The sequence below is a fragment of the Synchiropus splendidus genome, chromosome 6 (assembly GCF_027744825.2).
Source record: "Synchiropus splendidus isolate RoL2022-P1 chromosome 6, RoL_Sspl_1.0, whole genome shotgun sequence".
Lineage (NCBI taxonomy): Eukaryota > Metazoa > Chordata > Actinopteri > Syngnathiformes > Callionymidae > Synchiropus > Synchiropus splendidus.
In genome coordinates, this window is record NC_071339.1 from 18,618,488 (window position 1) to 18,642,245 (window position 23,758).

General features: G+C 40.7%; 1 protein-coding gene across 1 annotated transcript; it reads right to left on the reverse strand.

Annotated features, from left to right (window-relative positions):
* Positions 1-2,578: 2,578 nt before the first annotated feature.
* Positions 2,579-23,070, reverse strand: nckap1l (NCK associated protein 1 like). The gene is made up of 32 exons (XM_053867123.1): positions 23,053-23,070; positions 22,635-22,796; positions 21,050-21,160; positions 20,612-20,704; positions 20,109-20,165; positions 19,883-20,025; positions 19,027-19,117; positions 18,801-18,938; positions 17,980-18,028; positions 17,631-17,787; positions 16,456-16,512; positions 16,284-16,380; positions 16,068-16,177; positions 15,792-15,924; positions 14,955-15,036; positions 14,543-14,601; positions 14,326-14,471; positions 14,129-14,261; positions 13,451-13,570; positions 13,225-13,364; positions 12,974-13,105; positions 11,142-11,360; positions 10,939-11,069; positions 9,856-9,953; positions 8,329-8,422; positions 7,921-8,003; positions 7,058-7,138; positions 6,221-6,314; positions 6,023-6,139; positions 4,465-4,574; positions 3,050-3,139; positions 2,579-2,877 (listed from the first exon to the last, which is right to left on the reverse strand). Exons 2-32 carry the CDS (start codon positions 22,722-22,724, stop codon positions 2,761-2,763), a joined length of 3,372 nt encoding a protein of 1,123 aa, XP_053723098.1. The 5' UTR covers positions 22,725-22,796; positions 23,053-23,070; the 3' UTR covers positions 2,579-2,760.
* Positions 23,071-23,758: the final 688 nt, after the last annotated feature.

The following is a 23,758-nucleotide window of genomic DNA, read 5'->3' on the forward strand; positions in this document are numbered from 1 at the left end:
TCAGAGATTTCCTGATTAAACTGACGTGCCACTGACCTGTTTTGGATAAAGATAAATTGATTCACTTCTGACACAGAGCAGAAGAAACAAAGACGTGTAGCAGAAAGACAAGCTAAAAAAGGAAGCATCTGTTCACCGAGACACCTAAAAAGGAGATAAACCTCATTTAACATGAGCTCTGATAAGACAATTATAAAAAAATCCCCTAAGCATTTTTACAGTGCGGGGCTCTAAATTCATCACTCGTCTTTTTATAGAGTAATGTGAGAGCGGTGCTCTGCTTGGGAAGCCCCCACTGTCCCCTCCTCTGGTACCCCTCCCCTCTGCCTGCTGTCCATCTCTTGTCTCACTTGTCCTGCTCTGGCTGTCGGGTCAGACTCACTCTGCTGCTCCCATGCTCTTTGACACGGGACAGAGTGCAGAAATGAGGATTTTTCAACGACAAACCTCCATTGATTCAGTGACTTTCGTGCGAAATAAAGTCATGTTGACAAAGTATAGATGAGTAGCCACTTACCCTGGACTTCATAGATGTAAATTGCATTTGAGATTTCAAAAGAACAGACTGTATTGTCGGCCTGAACAGACTGTGTGTGTGTGTGTGTGTGTGTATATATATGTATATATATACACACACACACACACACACAACAGTTTGCTCTCCAGCCAACAGGGAACCTTTGTAAGTGCAGCAGTAACTGGTTCACATATCACACTGATGCACAAGACACGTGGCAGCTAGGATGATAACAACAACAACAAACATGGAGGAAGCCCTGAACAAAAGCAAACAAAAGCTTCTGTTTGCTTTTGTTCAGTGATGTTTTTCACTACACAATGTTCAGGGTTTCCACTACTCTGAATCTACTTGAAATTCTTATAAAATTGAAATTCTTATGCAAATATTTTCAAGACATTAAAAAATCTTTAGTTTAAATAAGATATAAAAACTTGAATATAGTCATAGAATATAGTTTGATCCTGTTTTCTTGAGTGATCTGTTATTTAAGTAACAAAGATTGTTGTAATGAGTTGAAGCAGATCTGCTGATTCAGGTGCACCACTATCGATAAATACAGCTACAGAGTCATAAAAATGTTTTCCGAATTGTTATTGTTTTCTGTGACAACCATGTGGCAACTTGGTAGATATTGCATATCATTTATATAGCACAGTCTATGAGGGTATATTGTACAATAGGGTTTCTATTATAGCCAGTTTATATTTGTATGACAGCAGACTTTTAATTTGTTAAGTGCCACATGTCTGATGACAAATATATTATTGAATATATGTATTTATTCAAATTCCTAATATTTTGACCATTTAAAAGTAAGAAAAAAAAAAATTTCTTTCTGTTTTTGCCGTGGATATCCATTAATCCTCTTTAGTGTTCTAGTAAACTGATGAAACAAATTGTATTTAATTTTAAATTACTTCCAAAGTCTGTATTTTTTTTCCAATTTTCCAATATTCAGCTAGCAGTCAAGTAAGTCATGTATGTGAGCGGATAAACGGTTGATAACTTCCAATTTCAGAAGAATAAATAAGAATTTAGTCAATCATTTTAGACGAATGTTGATTTGCCTTGTAAGACCATTTGTCATCTCAGCCTGATACAAGTGTGAAAATGTTTATATATGTGTAGATGTCACCGTGATGTGTTTGCGGATGGCACTGCTGCCAGAAAAACGAAATGCACTAATCCACCTCTAAACAATAAGGCCGACATGTTCAAAACATACTGCAGCGTCTAATTCAGATCTGATATATATGACGTCATTTCAGTGAAGACAAATCGAGTGTGTGGTTTCGTGCACAACTGTGTGTTTGACAGGAGGCGTTTCGTGCACTTCGCTCTACCTGGCATCTGTGACCGTCCAGCGTTTGAGTGTGTGTATATACTGCAGCAGTGTGGGCTGGTCCGTGTTTATGCAAGCACTTTCAGTTCTTTCCTCAGTGAGTTGTGCAAGTGCGTCTTGTTCTCACTGTCCCGAAGCAGAAGCAAAAGTCAGTTGAGTCTTCACATTCGAATTAAAATTCCACCAGTTGCGACCTGTGATGTCTTCTTTTTATCATTAGAAAAATTAATTACATTGAAGTTATACATCCTAAATAGTCACAGTTTCAAATAAGGCAGAAATAAAGCATAAAGCTGAAGTATTTCACCATAAATAATGAACATCTTACCTGAAACACAAACAGAGAAAAGATTCCTGGACGACCAATTGTGTCTATATTAAATAGCAGTAAAAGTAAGAAAACAAAAAACCTTTTTAACCTAAATGTTTTATTACTATTTAGAAATGTAAATAAAATAAATAATAAAAATGGGGGTCTTCTGGATTACTATCTGGACGCACAAATGCTGAATTCACCGCGGTGTGTCGAGTCAGTTCCACTAACTTTCGTGTGTGAGTGAGTTCTGGAGCAGCACTGCCACAATGACCTCATTTGAGTGTGTTGTCAATGAAATATAAAATGCTTAAAGAATGTATTCAACAATATATAAATAACATCGGGTGAAAATCACAACACAAACTGCTTGATGGAGTTCTGAACTCTCTGAGTGCTTTTCAACTTTATTTATGAATGGAATATTGAATTCACAAAAAAAAGGCTCAAGAGAGTTTTTATTTTAAGTAAATACCATATTTTAACAATCACACACGACATGATACTAGCAGGAGCTAAAGCAGCCACAGAAGAATCTCCTCATCCCGGCAATGGCAGCGACTATCATGATGAACGAGGGCACGTTCACCCCAGCAAGATGACATTGGACCTCAAGACCTCTCTGTAGGCGTTTCGGAGGAGGACGTATGGGAAACAGCTCTCAAGCATGTCTTGGCTCAAGAAGGGAGATTCTTCCACAATCTAGAAGACATGAAAGCAGAAATGAACTTCAAAGCTCGCAGCCATTTTAAGGGCAGCTTGTGAGGAGGAAAAAAAATGAATTAAAGAAGGACACCTGCTCCTGCATTCATCAAATATCAGAGGCCAATGCTGTGAATTCACTTCACATATAGTGAGTCGGGGCAAAACTCACCAAGTGCAGAAGCAGGTAGACAGCCTCTCTGTTTTTGCTCTCCATTCTCTCCTCGTTCTGCCCGAGCTGAAGCAGGGCAGAGGACGTCAGCTGAGGAGTTAAAAAGAGGAACATCAAACAACTGGAACATTTCTTACACTCATGCGTTTGACCCCCCCCCCCCATGGAGGGAGACTGGCGAGGGTCCTCCGGGCTTCTCTAAAATAGGTTTAGGAACTAAAGCCTGACTTTCTTGGCTTAAATAGAGACTGTTATTTTTTGTGCCACTGTCAAACTAAATCATTGGAGGATCATCTTGGGGTCTTGTAAAACGGGTTATGATAAGTCATGTGGTCAAGGTCTGAAAGAGCTGAGCCAAAAGGCAAAGCTCTCTCACTTATGGCCATGAACTCATGATGGATACAAGAAGCTAACATCTTCTCTGCAGGGTAACTAGACTGCAGGGTGACTGGACTCTTTATATATATATATGTATATATATATATATATATATATATATATATATATATATATATATATATTTTTTTTTTTTTTTTTTTTTTTTCCCCAGTGGCCTGCAGACATACAAGGGGTAGGTCAAAATATTATTATTATTTTAAAATGTATTTATTGTAAGTATATATGTTGTGTATTGTTTTGCAGCTCCAGACTGTTGGCTCTTTTGATTGTAAAGGTTGCCGACCCCAGTCCTCCTTGGTTCCGAAGGTCGTGGTCACCCTTTTGTAGAGGGAACATTTGTCAGTGAAAAGATCTCAACAAAGCTCCGCCCACATCTTGACCTCTCAAAACATCTGCCTGCTGGACTACAGGTGCGTTATAGTTGCGTTCAGAAATTGCGTGATCCCCAGCAGAGTTGCCAAGTTGCCTGATCAGGAGAGCCTCTTCACCGCGATGCTATATGCCTTCCCCAAACATAAACAGGAAGCAGAAGTCTTGACTCAACGAAACATGCCACAAGGTACAAACACATTTATGTTTCCTCTTCATCTGGTGGGTTTTGTACTTAGATAAAATGTATTTATCCGGAAGTTGCTTCTACCCAGTCGATGGATGCATGAGAATTGCTCTCATGGACGTCACTATCTCCTTTTCTGACTTTGATAACCGAACTTGGCTGTGACATCATTATAAGCCCCGACTTCTCACTTCTGAGAGAATGCACCATTCGAGGGGCGTCGTATCAGGTGACCTCAGTCAGGCGATCTGCTTTAGGAAGAATTTTTGGTGAGAGATCTCCTTCGATTAACTGTGAAGAGCTCTGTCATCAGAGACTCAGAGCAGAGCTGCACTAACTTATCCATGCAAAAACACTTTTCTATTTCAAAGGATGTCAGGGGTTAAAGCAGGGGCGGTAACCTTGTCTCAGCATTCAGTTCAGAGGACGCCGTTGTTTTGCTACACGGTTCCAAACTCACCAGCAGGAACTCTTTGAGATGCTGCTCGATGTTTTTGTTCTGAGTGGTGAACATCGCGGCGGCCAGCTGGTTGACAGCCGTAGCCAGACAGTGGATGTTGTTGTTGTGGCCTGCGAACGCCAAAAGGAGAGCGTGATGACTGAGTGCTGTCAATGCTGTGACTTTAAGAAGCAGGAGTCGTGCGTTTCGTTCCCCCGTGTTTAAATAAATGTGGTTAATGAGTCGTTACAGTTAAGAGGAAACACACTGAGCCCACTTCCTGGAGCTCAGAGGCTCTTTCAAACATGTCAATGGAAAAGAAAGGCAGAGAAAATAATCAGGATTGCCACCAAGGGCTCTGATGGAAATCACAGTCATTTGCTGCTGCTAATCTTGCAGTGCAGGCTCGGAGCCAACAGTTTGGGTCGGCGGGGCCACATGCCAGGAGCAAATGTATTCACGCAAGTTATCTGTAAACACACGTCTCTCAGCAGAAACGTGTTTCTTATCAAGCCGCAGACTTCGCTCGAGACCACGTCAGTGAATTCACAGGCTGCTGGCCATCGCTGCGCGCTCCGTCATGATCGAAAATATCATGTCGGCAAATTATATACAGACTTGGGATTTTGCTTCCAGCGTCACTGAATCACGCAACATGCGCTGCCAGAGAGGAGAAAAAGAGGGTTGGTTCTTGATATTTAGACTTTCTGGTGAAGAAGTTTATGAGAATGCAGAAATCTGTACTTAGATCATCAAAGTTTAAATACTACAAATACAATACAAGAATGCAATAAAAATGTACTTCAAACGTCATGTACGATAGAAGCCAAAAGTAATTCTGTGTGGTAAAACAGATTCAAAATAGATTATTGTGACAATTTTATAAACACAACTAAATTACATATGTAACCTGACATAAAACACACAAATGCAATGAAAAATTATACTATATTATATTTTTAGAAGACATAATAATAATAATAATAATAATAATAATAATAATAATAATAATAATAATAATAATAATAATAATAATAATAATAATCACGTAATAGGCTTACTGAATAACAAACTAGAAAGGCACTGGGACAGTACACGCCTCCATTCTCAGTTGTGTTGCACTGGAACAAACCAATGCTGTTGAATATGAAATGAAAAACCTAAATCGTAAAATAATGCACGGAATGCTGGGAGTTTTTGTAAACTGGAAATAAATAAGGGAAAAGCAACAACAATAAATGTGTAAATATACATTTAAATACATTTAAATGGAATTGTAATTTCATAGACACAAGAGTGCCTTGGAAATAAATATGGAAATAGTGAGCACAATAAAAGGGAAATATTTATTTGTATTTTTATTTGCATGCATTTCTACTAATTGATTCCAACATTAATTCCTAGATTTATTCATAAATTGTGTGAAGCGAATGTCGAACAGTTACTTTACAATTAGTCTTACGAATGAATGACAGTGAATGTTGTTAGCAGTTGGTAAATATGTGTGATTCATCAATATAAAAAGGAGTGTAACACAAGGAATAACCAACAAAGACAGCCTTTTAACACTGTACCATACCTCCATGTTCACTGTTGTAGGTGGAGTTGGGATCCTGGGCCAGAATGGGCAAGGACACGGCGATGTAGACCAGCAGCAAGCATGAGAGCTTGTACTCCTCTTCAATAGACGTGTTGTCTGCCAGGAAGAAGAGCAGGAAATAACAGGGTGGTGAATAAAATAGGAGATTAAAACTGCTGCAGACTGTGTGAAAATCACCTGTGTGTAAACTGTTTATGGATGCGACGAGAGCAGGGTCGATGTCACACGGCACTCCGGCCGCTGAGGCCAACTCAAAGACGCTCAAGGTCACCTGGAATTTGGCAGGTGATGGTGAAGCGATTTCAAAACAAGTTACAGTTTAGTGAGTGATACAAACTTAAACGAAGCACTTACTTCTGAACTTTTTTTCCTTTGCTTCCTTTCTTTTTTTACTATAGGGAGGGTTTTGGTTCGTAATTCTGAAACCATTTTTGAAACCGCATGTCCTCATTCGATTGTCTACATGCGTCAAGTGTGACACTTCAAAGACCAAACGCACTGCACACGTCCAGAGCAGCGCTACACGAGAGGGGGGCGTCTTTGTCTGGACACTGTTTTAAATCTCGCCCTATTTCTGGTTCCTCGCATGGTCGACCTGTCTGGCACAAAGTTTCCACTGATGTGGATTCAAGTGCAGCGCTGCAGCGGCCATCAAAGTCACTCTCACCCAGGAATGAGAGAGCTGCTGACGTCTTTGGGGTTATCCTGGCCCGAGCTGTGGCAGAGCTGTCATGCCTCACTCAGTTGTTAGACGTAAGTAGAGGGGGGGAGAGTTCATGAGTCACATCTCAGATTGCTCCTCGGGGACATGAGGAATTTGATATCATCAGCAATTAAAGGAACAGCATGGTTTTCCACATTCAAAATGTATTTAATGGCAGTTTTTTTTTAGGCAGACTATTATAGAACATGACTGTATCTAACAATGGGAAGCGACTCAAATCTATATTATTACGAAAGTTAAACCGAGCTAATCTTCAGCAGTTTTACTGTGTCAATGAAAACAAAAATTACCTTGATGTCTGTTTCAGGGGTAATGGCATCCCTCATGAATTCAATGGGCCCCATCAGGTAGGGACAATGTTTGTCCAGGTTCTGCAGTTCAACACAAAGCAGTTTAAAGACGTAAACAACAATTACAAACATAACTACATGACAATCTGCCTTCTTAGATTTGCAATTCTTCTGCCGCCACTGATATAACAATAAAAACAAAACCTTACATTTCTGTGCACTCAATAAAGGATATTTCATCGGATCTCATTTTCACTCAATGTTATTGCCCTACACTGATTTTAGCGGCATATTTAGCACAATAAGCACAAGCGGGCAGCAGGAAGCACTGTTTTGACTGGAGCTGGTCATGTGACCAGATGAGCTTTTATTCTCATAAAAAAAATTTAAAAATCAGTGGGGAATCTTAACATATTAAATTCCAAATGAACCCCCCGAACACTCACCTCAAAATCACTTTCTGACTCATTTGTAAGGCAGGTGTATTTGTAATGAGTTATGTAAGGATCATTCCTCTTGCGTTTTACGGAGCCAGGTCCAGCATCAAGGCTGACTCATGAAACAAACTCGACAATGTTCTCAACTTGAAACATGAACTTGTCACATCCTTTATTGACATTGAAGCGCTCAAAATGCGCTGTTTACGCCCACGTGTCGAAGCGCATTCTGAGCGCTTTAAGGTCAATATAACACCGGAGATTTCATCGGTTTGATGTGAAGAGACTCAATATTTTGCCCTGTTAAAATCCATATATTTGTCGTTGTATAAGATGGATACATTCATAAAATTGTTGTTATGATAATGTCAGTAAAAATCGGTTAACAGTTCTTGAAGATAAATATCAAAGTAAGATTTGTTGGACCTCTTTCAAACAGTCTTGGGCCATGGATCTGAAGGACAGAATAACTCCGATGATGGCCATCCTCTTCAACAAGCTCTCCACACCTGCACAGGAGTATAGAAGTAACAAAATAGATCTTTTGTCCTGTTGAAACAAACTCTATCGTTTCATAATAGCATGATAATGTGGACCATCACAGTGCTAAAATGAATTCCTAACACGTCGTGCGTTCCTCCTCCTCGGTGCAGCAGGTCTAATTATGGCTTCCTCAGTCATTTGTCATGTTCTCAGTAAGATCTATCCTCTGAGGTTTTCTTTTTTTTGTCTTCATCCCCACAGACTCAATCTACCTGATTGATTTCCTTTCCTCCATCCTCACCACCTGCTCCTCCACCACCTCTTTTTGCCCCGACGCTTTCCACTTCTCACCTGTCAGCCTCTTCTTCAAATGGACCATTTCCTCTGGCTTATCGAAGTTGCTCCTGATCTGCACCAGGACGTCCATGTTCTCGATCACCAGTTTCTGACAAGAGGGTGGAAGGGAAGATAAGTGACAAAAGGAGCCATACAGGTGGAAGTCGTAACGGCAGGAGGTCATAAATGTGATGAATGCGTCTGTCAGGCGGCGAAGAGATGCAGGCGACTGCAGTTCTTCACTTCTTTCAAACAAGACTTGATGACAACTGATGTGCGCAACTCCTCTACCAGTTTATGTTTCAAAAAAAAGGATTAAATAAAGGTGACATCTACTTATCCTTTATACTAATATATTACTAACCAGACATCTGAACAGATTTGCAGGGCCGCAGATGTTGTGGGAGTGAGGCTCGCTCCCTCTTTATAGCAACATTGTGCAGTAACCAGGAATTCTTTTTAATGTGCATATACTGTCTTTTTTGTGATCTATTCTTAAATATCATATTTTACTCTCTTTAATTCTATATTCTCATTTAACCTTGAGTAGGGGGTTTTGTCACAAAAAACTGTTATATATATAACAGTTTTATATATATATAACGCCATATATATCTATATCTATAAATATAGATATATATACATAATAAATACATATATTTATATATGTTTATTTATATATATGTAATGTGCATTATGTTTGATAGTAAAAATAGAATAGAATAGAATAGTCTTTATTGTCCTTGTACAGTGTACAACAAGATTTGAGCGCTACTCCCTTGGTGCAAACAATACACAATTATATTGTGCACACACTACAAAGGTTGAATTGTACTCCATTTCTGGTAAAGTATTTACACTCACATAACTACAGTCATTTCTACTTTTATAATCATGCATTTTGGACCATTTTGTTTACACCTGAATGTTGCGGTGGAGTCATTATGGAGTGGGAGGTCAAACTTGATCAGACAAGGGACCAAAATTGCGAACACAGTTCTGTTCAAATTTACCTAACTAAATGAGTCAGTGTGCTACTGTCTCTTTTAATTCTTATTGCCTGATTACAGAAAATACCTTTCATTTTGATGTTTTTTAATGAAATTCTCGTCCTCCTATTTATTTTATTTTTTTTTGTCAGTACAAATAAGTGCTTCCATCACTTATCTCTGCTCCTAAGCTTAGCCTCAACATTGACCTTCATTGACTGAGGTTCTGAGCCAACCATCTCACAGGCTCTTTAAAAGCCATGGTGGGCATTGAGTCTTGACAAACACGTGTCCATGGCACCTTTCTTCCATTCATCTTTCATGTTACTGTTGTCTCCATAACCTCAACAGAAAGTTGTCGATTTTGGCCAGAATTTCAAGCGAGGGAACAGGATTTTCCCATTTTCAATATTTGGCTTTTCTCTAGAATAAGGAAGACGGTTTAACAATACCACCATTAACATTAATTCTGGAGTGCTTTAATCCATCTTTTCTCACTTGAGTTCTACTTTTTAATTCATTTCTAAAGCAGCAGGAAGAAAACTGGAGTTACCTTCAGTTCACCGACTTGAGAGGTGATGTGCCACATGAGGTTCTCAAACATAAACGACAGTCCGTATGGACCCAGAAGTTCAGCCAGGCCCTTTAACTCTGATCACAAAGACAAACATCGGTTAAACAAGGCATTGACTTCTTTCATTGGTAAGTGCAGCAGGAGGGAAAACATCATGCGTAGCTTTCAGGCCTTTCACCAGCTTGGAGAAGGACATGCTGGTTTAAAATAAGAAGTGGTTAATGGACGGATGAGTGAGTCACTGGAAGCCTGTCTCCACGCTAAATTTAGAACTCAGTGATGGCATTGTGAGGGGGTGTCTGAAGAAGTGAAGTGGTCTCCAGCGTGAGTGCTCGGAGAAGCACAGGAACGTAGGTGAGTTTGTGTGCTCGTACCTACGCAAATGTTTACGATTGAACTGAGACTCGGCTCCTATGGTGCAGAGGTGGAGAAGGAAGTGATGCCGCAGGGGGTTGAGAGATGATAGTGGTGCCGGTATGAGTCGGCAGGAGTCAGCTGCTCGGACAAAGAGTGGGAGGGGAAACTGGAGTTTTACCAAGCTCAGCAATAGTCCCTGGGAGGTGATGGAAACAAACTTGAGCTTCTGATGATAATTTAATGGCGCTTATCCATTAAACGCTTGACTCTGTCGACAGTTCGTTCTGGGTTTGGAGCAAACTGAGGGCCTTTCTGTATGTTCTCCCTATGATTACATGGGTTTCCTCCAAGAACTCCAGTTGCCTCCCATGATCTGTAAATGTGTAGCGTTAAATCTTTGACTACATTTTACCGTAGACATGAGTAAAGTGTTGCGCACTACTTGTTACTTGTTGCAACGTTTTGGCCGCCACTGCAGGCCAACTGCTACAGGGCCAGAGATCCTTGATGGTTATGGCCAAGGTCTGAAGCTGCCCATTGGAGCATAGTACTAGCTCGGCAGTGAGGTTCTGTTTGAGTCAGCAGCAAAGGAGCCTACGACAGAATTCCATGCAGGATCAACGATGTACTCAACAATATAAGACAAGCCCTTGACACCCGCAGGGTAGAAGTAGTTCAGTAGTTCAGATAATCTTTGTATCAAACCTGAAATATCTGAGTACTCCTCTGCCCTGACAGCTGTCTCAGTGTCTGTAGCTTGGCTGATGAAGCAGTGCATGGTGGGACAGTGGACGATGAGGGAGTTGCTGGCTTGCCGCAAAAGGTTCTCCAGGTACCTTCCGGACATACGAAGAGCTGTGATCATGATGGTCATGACTGCATTAAAAAAAAGCAATCTTTCCACACACCAGTTTGTGTAGATGTGTGTGAGGGTCTGCGCTCCACGGGAGTCCAGCGGCTGAGTTTGCTGCAGCAGGACCGTCCTCACCAGCCGGCTGATGTCCACGTTGACGTAGCTGGAGAGGGTGTGCAGGCTCGCTGTGTAGGCTCGTATCCCTGCCAGCAGGTCGACGGGGCGCGCGATCTCATGGGTGGTCCGGTTGTAATTAGCCATTCTCACGATGATTCTGGGGAGAGGACCAACATCAGTTATTAGTCAACCGCAGTGGTCTGGGAGAGGACAGATGGTACCTTAAAATGGGGTTAAACCACCCATACAGGAAGTGTGAGAGAGATTAGATCAGCACAGTTCCTGCCAGGGGCATCACAGCCCTCTGATTCTATCTGTGGTTTAAGATATTTGGCAGCTAATTGTTGGATGACAGCGAAGATAAGCAGGCGGTAAGATGAGGAGACTAAGCAGAACCTGTTCGCAGAAACATTAGGTTCCCGTGGCACCAGGCTCCAATCCAAATAAACAGTTGACACAGTGCGAGGGAAGAGCATGAGCCACCTTGTGAGAGCGCAGCCTGACATGAGCACATAGCTTTGCCTCATTCTCCTGATCTACGAGGTAATTCAGAAGCTTCTCTAATTTTATAGATGGTTTTAAAAGGAGCTCAAGAGCCAAGATCCTCTTTCACCTCCTGCCATAGCGGCACATTTGATTTGCCTCCCTAGTGTTTCCCATCTGCTCAGATCTCCGATCGCAACGCGTCAGAGATATCCCTGCTGGGTGATTACATTTATGATCATCCAAGAGCCTCACATGCTTCTCTTCCTCTCCAGGCTTGCAGCCTGCTCCCGCCGACAATGTGCTATTGCTTTTAAAACCATTTTTAACAATATAACTAACCATGAGATAAACAAAGAGCAACATTTCAGACACCTAATGTACTTAGACTTAGACTTTCTTTATTGTCATTGCACAAAACATATCACTATATTATGGCAACGAAATTTCGGTCTGAGGCCTCCGGTTTCCAAAAACAAAACCATACGTCCAAAAATAAATAAATATTAGATAAATTCTAGCCAAGAAGATGTACAAATAAACAAATGAACAGTATGGCAGGTACTGTCTAACGTTCAGCAGCCTTACAGCACCAGGAACGAAACTATTCCTGAATCTGGTGGTTCTGCATTGGATGCTACGGAATGTCTGCTTTTGCCTTTTTTTTAAGCTGTAATAACCATAACATCGCAGTGGTAAATGACGCGATGCATGATCGATGTTTTCAGTGTGCTTTTTTGGTATTTAATAAATGAATACTTGGATATGTTTGTGTTATTGACCGCAGGGATAGGCTCCAGCACTGGGACTAAGTGCTGGTTAACTGAAGATGTGTATGGATGCATTTTGGTTTCCATCTGTTTCCCTAGCATCAGATCCTTGTAAAAAACATTAAGGTCTTGCGAGCATTCAAGCCCTGTTTGGCTAACCATTACGACGATTGAATCTGAGGTTGTAAGACTGGCGTCTGCGGGAAGCAAAGACAAGAGCTGCGCCATTTGTGAGATGTGCTACACGAAAGTCACATTACTCAAGGATCACAATAAACCTACAATATCAGCGCTGCACCGGTGTCACATCAGAGCAAACAGCTGACATGGAACTAGTGGGTTCTACATAGAGAACCAAAATAATGGTGCTTGAAGACAAATATTACAATCTCTTGCTGTAAAAGATCTTATCGTCAACTGCTACACAAGATATAGAGCATATATTTCTACATATACTGTGTTGTTTCTCTATAGTGTTGACTATGTGGAGCTACATGGTTAGGTCACCAGCGCCTACTCTGTGAGCCGTGACTCCAGATGAGCCAGGAGAAACTCAGTGGGAACGACAATGTGATCATAGATGGTGAAGTCACTGCTGAGGCTGTAGGTGGAGCAGATCTCAGTCAGCATCAGATGCATCATGTCCATGCTGTGAAGGGAGAGACGCAAGAAATGAATGGAGTGCAAACAAATAGTAGTCATGAGATAACAATGTATTTCTTAATCCGTCGATATTCATGTGATGTGAAAGGGGACCATAATGCTGACTTGGTCAAGACGGATCGGTCTTTTCTTTGGCTCTCCTTGCCCGGTTTCTCCCTCACGACCTCTCCTTTCTTCGGCGGTGGCCTCTTCTGTTTACGGTGTCGAGCTGCACTAATGGCAGCAGCTGAGTGTCTGGGCATGAGCTTTATGACGAGAAACACAAACCGAGATGTGTATTTCACAAACTAAGAAATGGATTTAGGATGACTTGCGGTGATGGAACGTTTACCTGTTCGTCCAGGTTACACTGTTCGGAACATATTTCCATCATTACCTCGGCGGTCACCTTGGCAATGTGCGTCAAGAAAATGGAGCAAAGCTGAAGACCTTTCTTCTCCACCACCTCCCTCTGGACGTGCCAACAAGTGTGACACATGCAGGGAAAAGATTCAATCAATCGAGTGCCACTTGCAATTCAGTGGCTTCTCAAACTTCAGCTCAGGCATTTGCAGTTTAGAAGATGTCAGTTTCACAAATACACAGGGACATTAATGTTAGGGTTTTGATGTTGTGAGCTGTCAAAGACCTTACCACTTAACAGTTCTTCCTTTTCCTCATCTGCTGTGGTTGTAAAGTGACGTCATAGCAGTTGCTTTTGTTCCGCCGCATGTCTTAGTTTGCCAAAACTCTTATCCCTCACAAGACTTCTCTTATGAAACTGGATAATATATGGAGTGACCTCTCACTTTCCCCTCAAGATCGTCTTAACTTTCCATGTAATTTGTATTCAAATCTTTCAAACTTTGCACATACAGAATACCAGAGAAATCCAAGGTACTTTATAGAAGCAAGGAATTGATCATTTTATGAGAAATTAGCATTTCAACAGAAGGTTGCTCTACTTTGTTTGTGGCGCTGGTGGTTCTGAGACAGTAGAGCAAATTCAAAGTCATGACAGAACACTGACCTCTTCTGGACAAAGGGGATGTCCACAAAGACTGAAGTGAGTGCAAACAGAGGGGAAGGCCATGAGGTAGCGCTTCATGTTCATCTCCTCCATGCTCTGAAGAAACATCTTCTCAAACACTCGAGGGTGGAAGCTACATAAGAGACATAAACGAATTAATACCAAGAGGGTCAACAGTGAGGATCAAGGGAACTCACCACATGATTGACAAATCTGATGTTTCCAGCAAAAGCTCCTCTAAATTGTCCACAAGTCTGGTGTGAAAGTGGATCATGTTCATCACTTTAGCCAGATCGAGATAGTCCTTTAACGGCAGGGGGGCCTTGTTGACACTCGTGTAAGCCTGGGAGAAGATTGTAGTCAGAAACACCACATAAAAATATGTCTTTATCTGTCTGCTTTTTTAAAGCCAACCTGCAGCCTCAACCAGTCCAACCTCACGGCTCGAAGGTCGATCTTCTCTTTGTTCTCCACTGGAGGAAAGGTTTTTTGATGGTTATTAGGCTTGTTGTTGAAAGCAGACCACAGAAAGACCACGACTATCAGGGCCATGGACCATGAAACCCAGGACAAGGGGGCAAGAAAACTATTGAACCAGGACCCACTAACTCATGGCCAAAGACCCGGACACCTGGTATCAGGAAGCAACAAAACCTAGGGCCAAGGATCCGGGTCGCACCCACCAGCAAAGAGCCTCAGAAGAAGAGAAAGATAGAGACATCTATCATCTGTTTAGCATCTGTCCTCATGTTCTTGGCTGCCCATGGTCACTCTGAAATGTTGTGTGTCAGTGGTCATAATGTCATGACAGGATGGTTTGATTTACCGTTTTTGACTGAGAGAGCAGACAGCGTTGAAACAAAGGAAGTCATGAGAACGGATTCTTCCTCCGGACAGACATACATATTCTGCAGAGTAATAAATATCACAAACTTGGTCAGAAATTTCACAACTTAAAAACAATTTCATTGGTTAGCTCCATTGATCTGCTTCATCCTCGGCTTCAATGTGGTGAGCAGAGATATATATATTTAATACTGTGTATTACATTAGGTGCATGTGGAGGACAAAGCCCGACTTGGCTAACCTTCAATAGAGTTTCAATGTTAAAGCACTTGCATCACTTGCCAAGCCACTTTTTTGTCTATTCCGGCGCATTTGTGCCAATATTCTAGATATTTAACATGGCAACACACCATCAAGGATGCAATGTTACATTTGCTCAAAGCAATAACTCCAACTCCTTTCTTAGACCATCAGTTTCATACTATTCATGCCATGTGCATGTGTTTGAAAAACACTATGGTATTTTTGGTGGATGATTTGGACTCATTAAACACCCATCCAACCATTTTCTGTCATCCAACGTGTTGTTTAATTTTTATTAATGCTATTACACCAGCAAAATTGCAAATATTTTACAGCACCAACTCTAGGCTTGGAGCCAAACCTGGTTCACTGGAGCTTGCAAATTATTTTGAAGGCCATCAGTGGTAACTGACTCTTATCAAGATTGAAAAGCTTAAACTTGTGACTTATGGCTTTGTATTCAGGCCACTACACATGTAAATGTCCACATGTTCCCTGAGAGGAGTAACAGAAGGGTGTTACACACTGTGTTCCATAGACTTCACTGTTCAACACTCAAAATACAGTCACCCACCTGGATTGTGTCATTGAGGACCAGGGCGTCGAACTGTGACAGATACTGAATGTGGTACCGTTGCACCACAGAGCTGTACTTTGTCAGCAGCCCTCTGAGTTTCTCCATATAAAACAGCAGCTCAGCCATTTCACTTGAGAAAAAAACACATGAAAAAGGTGCACAAAAGTACTTTGTTAGCACAGATGTAAACCTCCCCTCCTCCTCCAGTGTATAATATTTCATCTCCGCTTGATATTTCCTCCATGACTGACTATCAAGTTGAGCACGACCCACTTGTCGATGTAGTCCTCAGGAGTCTTGATCTTTGGCATGTTCTCAGAGTGTCTGACAAGCCAATGGACCTCGTCGCGGGAAAAGGAAAGGGCCATGAAGACATATAGGACCTGTGAGAGAAAGGGATGTCGAGCTGCTTCACTATAGCTTGAACCCATGTTTCAATCTATAGTGACTGACATTTCCCAAGTTAAATTGTTACATTTCTCTCGCTACCTTTGGTCCCAGAAGTCCTGGTTCATCCGCGAGAACATTGAATAATTCCTTCAGGGCGGCTCGGAGAAAATGTCTCTTCTCTCGGTGCATGGCCCCGCTGTTAAAAATACCATTCCGGAGATGATTACCCCTCATTTTTAATTCATGGAACATAGTTTCCAGCCTGACTCACCTGTTGGCCAGAACCTGCTCACGACACTCTTTGATGTCCGCAACCCGTTTGCTGTATCTGATCAAGGAGCAAAATGTTCATTTTAGTACCTTTATTTTTAACCCGCATTTATCAGTGTGCCTCTCGGAAAAAGAAGTGAAACAGATGATTTCTGGAAACGTCGCTCATGGGACAAGATAACTCTAGCATGGTTCTTGTTACTGGTTTGTTTGAGTGAGTTCTGAAACGTTATTCGTGCTGCTTGGGAGAGGTTTGGGCTCGCATGCCAGACGTTGTTATTTGGGTTGTTACCTTAGATTTTTGACACTGTTGTTTGTCTAACTGTGAGCAGCAAAACAATGGAAAGCTCTTTGTAAAATTTTCTGGACATGTCAGAAATGGGACAATGAACAACTGATTCAATATTAGGGCTGTTCCGGATCACACAGGAACAGTTGGAAGGATTCATTTCAATGGATTTAATTCTTTTCTATTGAGATGTTGGTTGGACTTGTCACTGACATGCCATCTGAGGATGTAACACATTGTCACACAGAGAAGTTTCAAATTAAATGTTCCTGCATATATATATATATATATATATATATATATATATATATATATATATATATATATATAATTTTTTGGGTGTGATTTTGAAGCCACGTTGCAAAGCAACAGTTTGTAGTTATATTGTGGAGAACTTGGGTCGCTTTAACATCAGTAACAGAGGATATTGTTATTTGGGTTGTTACCTTAGAATTTTGACAGTGTTGGTTTGTATAAGCTGTCCTGAAATTTTTACAAAAATCTTTCCATTGTTTTTTGAGTTATGCTGCTCACAGTTAGACTGTCAAAGTGTTGGTTTGTATATAACTGATTGAATTATATTTTTTATAATTCAAACAATACATTTTAGATTTATACATTTATGTAAATACAATGCACCACTATATATACATTTTAGGTTTCTTAAATGAGTGTTCCAATTTGTCTGTATCGCTTCTATTCATTTTTAAATTGTAAATATCTCATGTAAATGTACTTCCTTAAAAATACATAATTTATTTCGCCTTGACTTTATTGTTGACAATGACAAAATATGAAAGGAAAGTACGGTACTCATTTCTCAGTCAGAAATAAAACCATCCTCTCAGTAGTTGTGGAATTCATGGCGGGCAGTCTCGGATAAATACCCTTTGATGTTGTCGAGAACGTCCTCAGAGACTTTGTGTATGTTGAGGAGTTCGTCCCTGGTGAGGGTGGCGTACAGGCCACTGCGCAGAGCCATCTTCCACAGCTCCAGGGAGGCCTGGTTGCTATTCAGGCTGCTGTGGCACAGGAGGAAGCCGACTGCAACCACATGACGCAGTAAAAGTGTTCTTCAATGATCAGTGGGTCAGACACAAAAATGGATTTCCATTAGCTTGTACTAATGTGCTTGCTAATGTCATTACTGTTGCAAGAAATGGCTGCTCATTTCACACAATTTTATTGAACCGAACTGAATGATGAGAAAGTGATGAGATAATAAAGGACACGTACTTATAATCCAGCGCTCCATTACCTCCACAGACAGGAATTCACATGTCATCTGTGGAAAACACCAAAAATAATTAGCTGCCATTGAGGATGAATGAAGGTTCTTAACTGCACAGACGCCCACTGAGGAGGTGAAAACATGTCTCTCAAATCAGTTACGTGTATCAAATTGTTGTGAAGCTAATGTCGTAAGAATGTTGCCGATGTGTTGTCACACACAAACTAAGAATTCAGCATCGTTCTGTGATGTTTTTTTAATCTCTGTTCCAGGAGATTGATGGAGGTGGTGAAGGAGGACATGAGAGAAGAGGAAGCAGAGGACAGGGGGAGATGGAGGAAGATGATCCGCTGTGGCCACCTCTGAAGGGAGAAGCCGAAAGAGAAAGAAGTTCCAGGAGATAGTTTGGAATGGATTTATATGAATTGCATTGCTCAATAATGATTTTATAAAAGCATGTTATTTCACCATCCTTTTTGGAAATTTTGGTGAGACCAATATCTGCTAGTTTTTAACAGGGAAATTCAATAGTTTGTGTTCTTCATGAGGCCAAGAACACAATCCTCCTGATATATATATATATATATATATATATATTTTTTTTTTCCAATCTAACTTATTAAAAAACAAAACAACAACTAGTAATTTGTTTGACGTAGGATGGACCAATGCAGTTGATGATGTTCTCCTCTCATTCTGTGGGCTGCAGTACAGTGTGTACAAATATCACAAACATGGTTCCCTATTCTGTGTGTCTCTCTGGGCCGTGCTCCTTCCTTCCTCATTTGCTCTGCCACTGTAACTGTAGGAGAGTTGACAGGCTCACAGTGTCGCAGCAGGCTGGGTCCAACATTGTCGCCGGAGCGCTGAGCAGACTGAGCAGCTGGGCACTTCTCCACTGCTCTGCTGGCAGGTTCCGGCGCGGGTAGATCATCTTGATGGAGAGTAGAGCTGCTGTCACCGACTACAACAGGGGGATGACGCAGAGAGGAAACACTTTGTATCCAGGGCCCTTGGACTGAATAGACATCTATAGAGTGTATTGAACTCACCCTCGTGTGAGGTCCGAACTCTTCAGTTAGCTTCTTCCAGGGATGCTCGTACTCCACGAACATCTGCCCGAGGCGCGGGTAGGAAGGGTCGCTAAAAGATCGACAACAAGATTGCTAGTGTGTAGCTTGTGTGTACTACATAGTTGCGTCTACTGTTGGGAGGGTTGCTTCTGAAATGCCATTTTTTAAGTCACAAATTCTAAATGTAATAGCAGTGTAACTACTTCTATTACAATATCTGAGTAATGTAACTAGTTACATTTTTTGTAGTACACATGTCAGGGCAACAAGCAAAGGAGACAGTACACTGGAGGCTTTAGCGCTGTGCTGGCTTGGTAGCATAACAAACTGAACATGGGAAAAGATGGTGTGGACTTGAGCTATTGCTCAACTATGAATCTACAAAGACATGAATGGTTGGCCAGGGATGTGTATTTCGGATGTTCACTGATCTGTGGTCACGCTACGTCAACTCCAGCAAGGAATTTTAGGAGCTACATTCTGAGCTACACTCAGTTCCAGTTCCAATGTTTTAAAATGTACTTACTTTGGCACCTGGTTTCAAAATATATAATAAATATACAGCGTCTGAAAACACTGGATCTGTGTGGATGAAAGACAACCCCAGAACTTGTGTGGCTACGACCCACTCTCAAAGTGAATTGAAATTGTAATTCTGAACATTTTCATAACTAACTGTTGTATGTTTCAGTTACATTTGTTTTGGAATTAATTTCCATAACTCCCCAACACTGGTTGTAAAGTTAAAAGCAGGCTTCATATTAGACTGCAATAGTTGAAGCACATTGAAATTCAAGGTCCAGTTTGTCACGAGCCTCTTCAGGTGTCCCCTGACCTGCTTCCTTTCATCATCTCGTGTGCTGCGTTGTACATTCCCACCAGCGTTTTCTTGTCATCGATGCGTGAGAGCATGATGATAACCGAGGTGTAGGTCGTGATCAGGTCCAGGTAGCTCTTGGTGAAGTCAAAGTTAACACTCTGGACACACAACATTTCACAGACGAGGTGTGAGCATATTTCTCGAAGGCGATAGCAGATGTGAACTCAACAGACACACTTACGATATCAAAGAAGCATTGACTGGCATCCATGGTGTTCAGAAGCTCATACACATGGTCCTGAACCAACAGAAAATCAAGTTATTACAATGAAATTGAATGAAAGCCACACAGTATGTGGACCTGTTCACCTGATAGTGATCACACCTCGGCCTGAATTCAACATCGAACGTGCAAATTGTTGCCCTGGCAGCAACACTTTCAGAATATGCATTTGGGTCAAAAAACAAATCACTTCATATGCAAATGTACTCTGTGACATGTTTGCAAATGAAAGGAAAGAGAATTGTGAAAATGTCCCATGATCTATATTTTACATTCATCGCGTTACCCTCTGCTAGAAATGACACGGTTATGTACGCATGAGCAGCCACCATACATTCAGAATCCTTATGAAGACAAAATGTTCAATATCTAACTCACTTTGAGCAGTTTGGCAGATTTCATATTTCATATTTCAAATCTTAGGCAGCTAAAGACAACGTCATGACAGAAAGAGTTATTACCCGAAACTCAATGACGTCCAGGAACGAGTCGTAGTACATCGCCATGGCCTGCAATACTTCAGATTTTTGCCGCTGGATGCTGGTAAGTTGTTGCTGGGATGGACAGGAAATGTGTTAGGAAAGGTGTTAGCAATGAGCCACCACATTATGATGGCTCAACTTTTCACCCTATCAATGAACTTGTATGTTATCTACTGAGTCTGCAACCTCAGAAGGCAACAAATGGATTTGACTGAGTTTATAAGAGCAAAAACTTTCCCATTTGGCCATGACAACAAATAAAGAAGTGGTCTTCAAATGTATAACATGAATTCGGAAAATAGATTATTGTAAATAAAACTATAACAAATGTATCGAAATAAATTTGACTAAATAACTCAAGTTTCCAAAAGCAAGTTAAGATGTAAAATTGTTGTGTACCACACGATTAGTACTCACAATACTTCCTTTAAAGTCAATGTTTGGGAATTTTTTGTTGATGTGCTTGATGGCAGGCTCCATTGTTTTTTCAGTCAGGATGGATGGACGCAGCTTGGCGTCCGCACAGGTCTGAAACACAAGGTTGTCGTGTCAAATGTAGATCTCCCGTGCAGCATTCAGTTCATACCCCGCCTCACTGTTGGGTTCGGAAATTCGGTAGACATAAATATTCAAATAACTCAGCAGGAATATTCAGACTGAATTTGAACACATGAAATTATCATTGCAGTCAGCAAATGTAGTTTTTAAAGACAGAACTTCTTTGTGCATTTTCTTGGCATCAGCAAACAGAAGGTCGAGGGTTCACCCTTATCAGCCCAGTCTTTTTTTGACTTTTTTTTTTTAATTTGAATTATGACCGTAGAATGAATTAAATGACCAAAAAAACAGTCTCTTGGTCAGGGTTTTATTTTTTAAATTTAGTTGCAACATCTGTGACTTTATCATTTAATTTTATCTGAAGCTAGCTATATAGTTTATGCGGACTGAACTAATAATCTACAGATGACAAATCAAATTTAAACCTAGATATAGCATATTTTAAAATATACCTTACTCATTTGAAACATAGACTTTTAAGTGAATCAGCAGGTGAAACATTAATCATCAATAAGAGCAAGCGCACTTCCTGTACTAGCTCCGTTGCTTGTGGTCCTCCATCACTGTCTGGTACTCTGCTGAAACAAACACTGACCAAAGAGTATGTAAACTCATTCCATTGATTCCACTCTCCAACTAGATAACTATACATTGTCCTTGACTTGTGAATAGCAACAAGGCAACACCAACTACAAAATCCCATTCAAAATGGCTGGTATAGAACATCAGGCAAAGAATCATGTTTGTGTCATGTCAGAAGTAACATTCACTTGTTACATGATAGTTCCTGGATATATACTGCCCTAGCACCATGGTCCCACGCTTCACAATTTTCCACAACATTCAATATGAGGTTTCGATTTAACAGATTTATTCCATTAAATGTAAAACACAGGGTAGAAAAATCATGATAAGTAATGCGTCTTGTTCTTCATTTTCTTGTGACAGTCAACAGGTCAAACCTGGACAATACTGTGAGGCAGATCACCAGATTCAAAAAAGGGAAGTGAGCAGCCTCGGTGGTCTTGTTTCTGTTTCAGAAAAACTGACATTTGAAGTGCTTGACAGTTTCCTGTCTGCACTTCCTCTTTGCTCATGTATTCACAGCAGCTGGGGGAAGAATCAACATATAAGCAACGGCATTCTACACTAACTGCAGTGTAGTTTTAATAAAATATTATGCTTTTTTATCTTTAATCCAATGGAGTGCAGAGAATAAGTATAGTCATCTTTTCATGTGATGATGTAGAAATACATGTTTTTCTCAACCGTTTTGTAGCGTATTTTGATGCAAAATATATAGTAGATTTAAAAAGCTTTTTACACAACAATTTGAGTCTTTCAGATTAAAATGCACAAACCCAGTGAGACACTAGTCTAGTTCCCTATTCCCTGTTGGTATCCGCTTGTCATTCTACTGGTTTCTGTAATTCTTCTCCCTCACCTTTTTAATGTAGTTCATGCGTATCAGCACTCCATTTCCTCTCTCATTGAGGATGGTAAGTTTCTCTGCCAGTTTCTGTTGGTAGCTCATGGCTGCACACACACTTTGACAGCACCTCCAGTCAAGCCTTGATCTCCAGTTCCTGTGAGTCGCTGTCTGTCTCTGAAGCAAGTGCCGCAAGGTCACATGAGGCTCGTAAAGTAGGTGGAGAATGAAGTGATGTTAAAATCATCCACAAACACCTATACGAAAAATTAAATAAACAAACTATCTCACACATAAAAAAGTAAAATGTATCCATTATATATATTTTTTAATTTTACTTTCAAGCATAACTCTATAGCAATTTTAAAAATATAGCAATATTCACAAAGAAGTGAATAAAATATCAAACTATATGGATGTTTTTTCTACTCACTCGTCACATGTCCTTTATGAAATGTTGCGACTTCCTAGTTCCAAATAAAATGCAAATGAGTCAGCAGTGAATCGAGTTGTTCCGTCCATATATCAGCGCAATTGTTCGTGTGACCACGCGATGTCGCAATTAACCAACTCAATTTTTACTCTCGTCTGCTTCGCACAAAGATGCATGAATGAAGAGATGCATAGAACCAGGTCAAACTAAACCTCCTGAGACACAATGACAAAAACAAAAGTGAGCATTGTCATTATTCAATTACAGACTGGGTTTTCTAATCCCAAAACGTTGTCTTGTTTATTTTCTCAAAGATAAATGAGTCACTTTAGGACTTCAGATCACTAAAAATGCCTCGATGGAAAGCTGTGTTCCAGCAGCATGAATGCAGCCAGGTGACCTCTCCAAAACAGGGCCAGTCACCTAAATTAAAACAGGATTGTTCTTCAGCCCGTCCTGCAATAAAAGGAAAGACGGAAAGATTTGTTTTGTTGCTTCCGGGGACAGATGTTTTCAGGAAAATAGACAGCTATTGGACTCAGAATTGCACAAATAAAAAGTCACTCCAACTTACACTAGCTCACAGTCAAGACACAAGTCTGAGAAAAATCACTTTCCTTGGGTAAAAAGTACAGAACAGTGGACCATGAAGAAAATATGCATAAAGTTATGCTCATTTTTTAAATTCTCCTTCCAGGTTCTTGAG

What these genes read in the sequence shown, in the direction of transcription:
- nckap1l (XM_053867123.1), bottom strand. Translation starts at nt 22,724, where the DNA reads ATGAGCTACCAACAGAAACTGGCAGAGAAACTTACCATCCTCAATGAG. An exon ending in AATGGAGCGCTGGATTATAA is followed by an intron (nt 17,788 to 17,979) that starts GTACGTGTCCTT and finishes ATGTGGTTGCAG; the next exon opens with TCGGCTTCCTCCTGTGCCAC. An exon ending in ACACACATCTACACAAACTG is followed by an intron (nt 11,070 to 11,141) that starts GTGTGTGGAAAG and finishes TATGTCCGGAAG; the next exon opens with GTACCTGGAGAACCTTTTGC.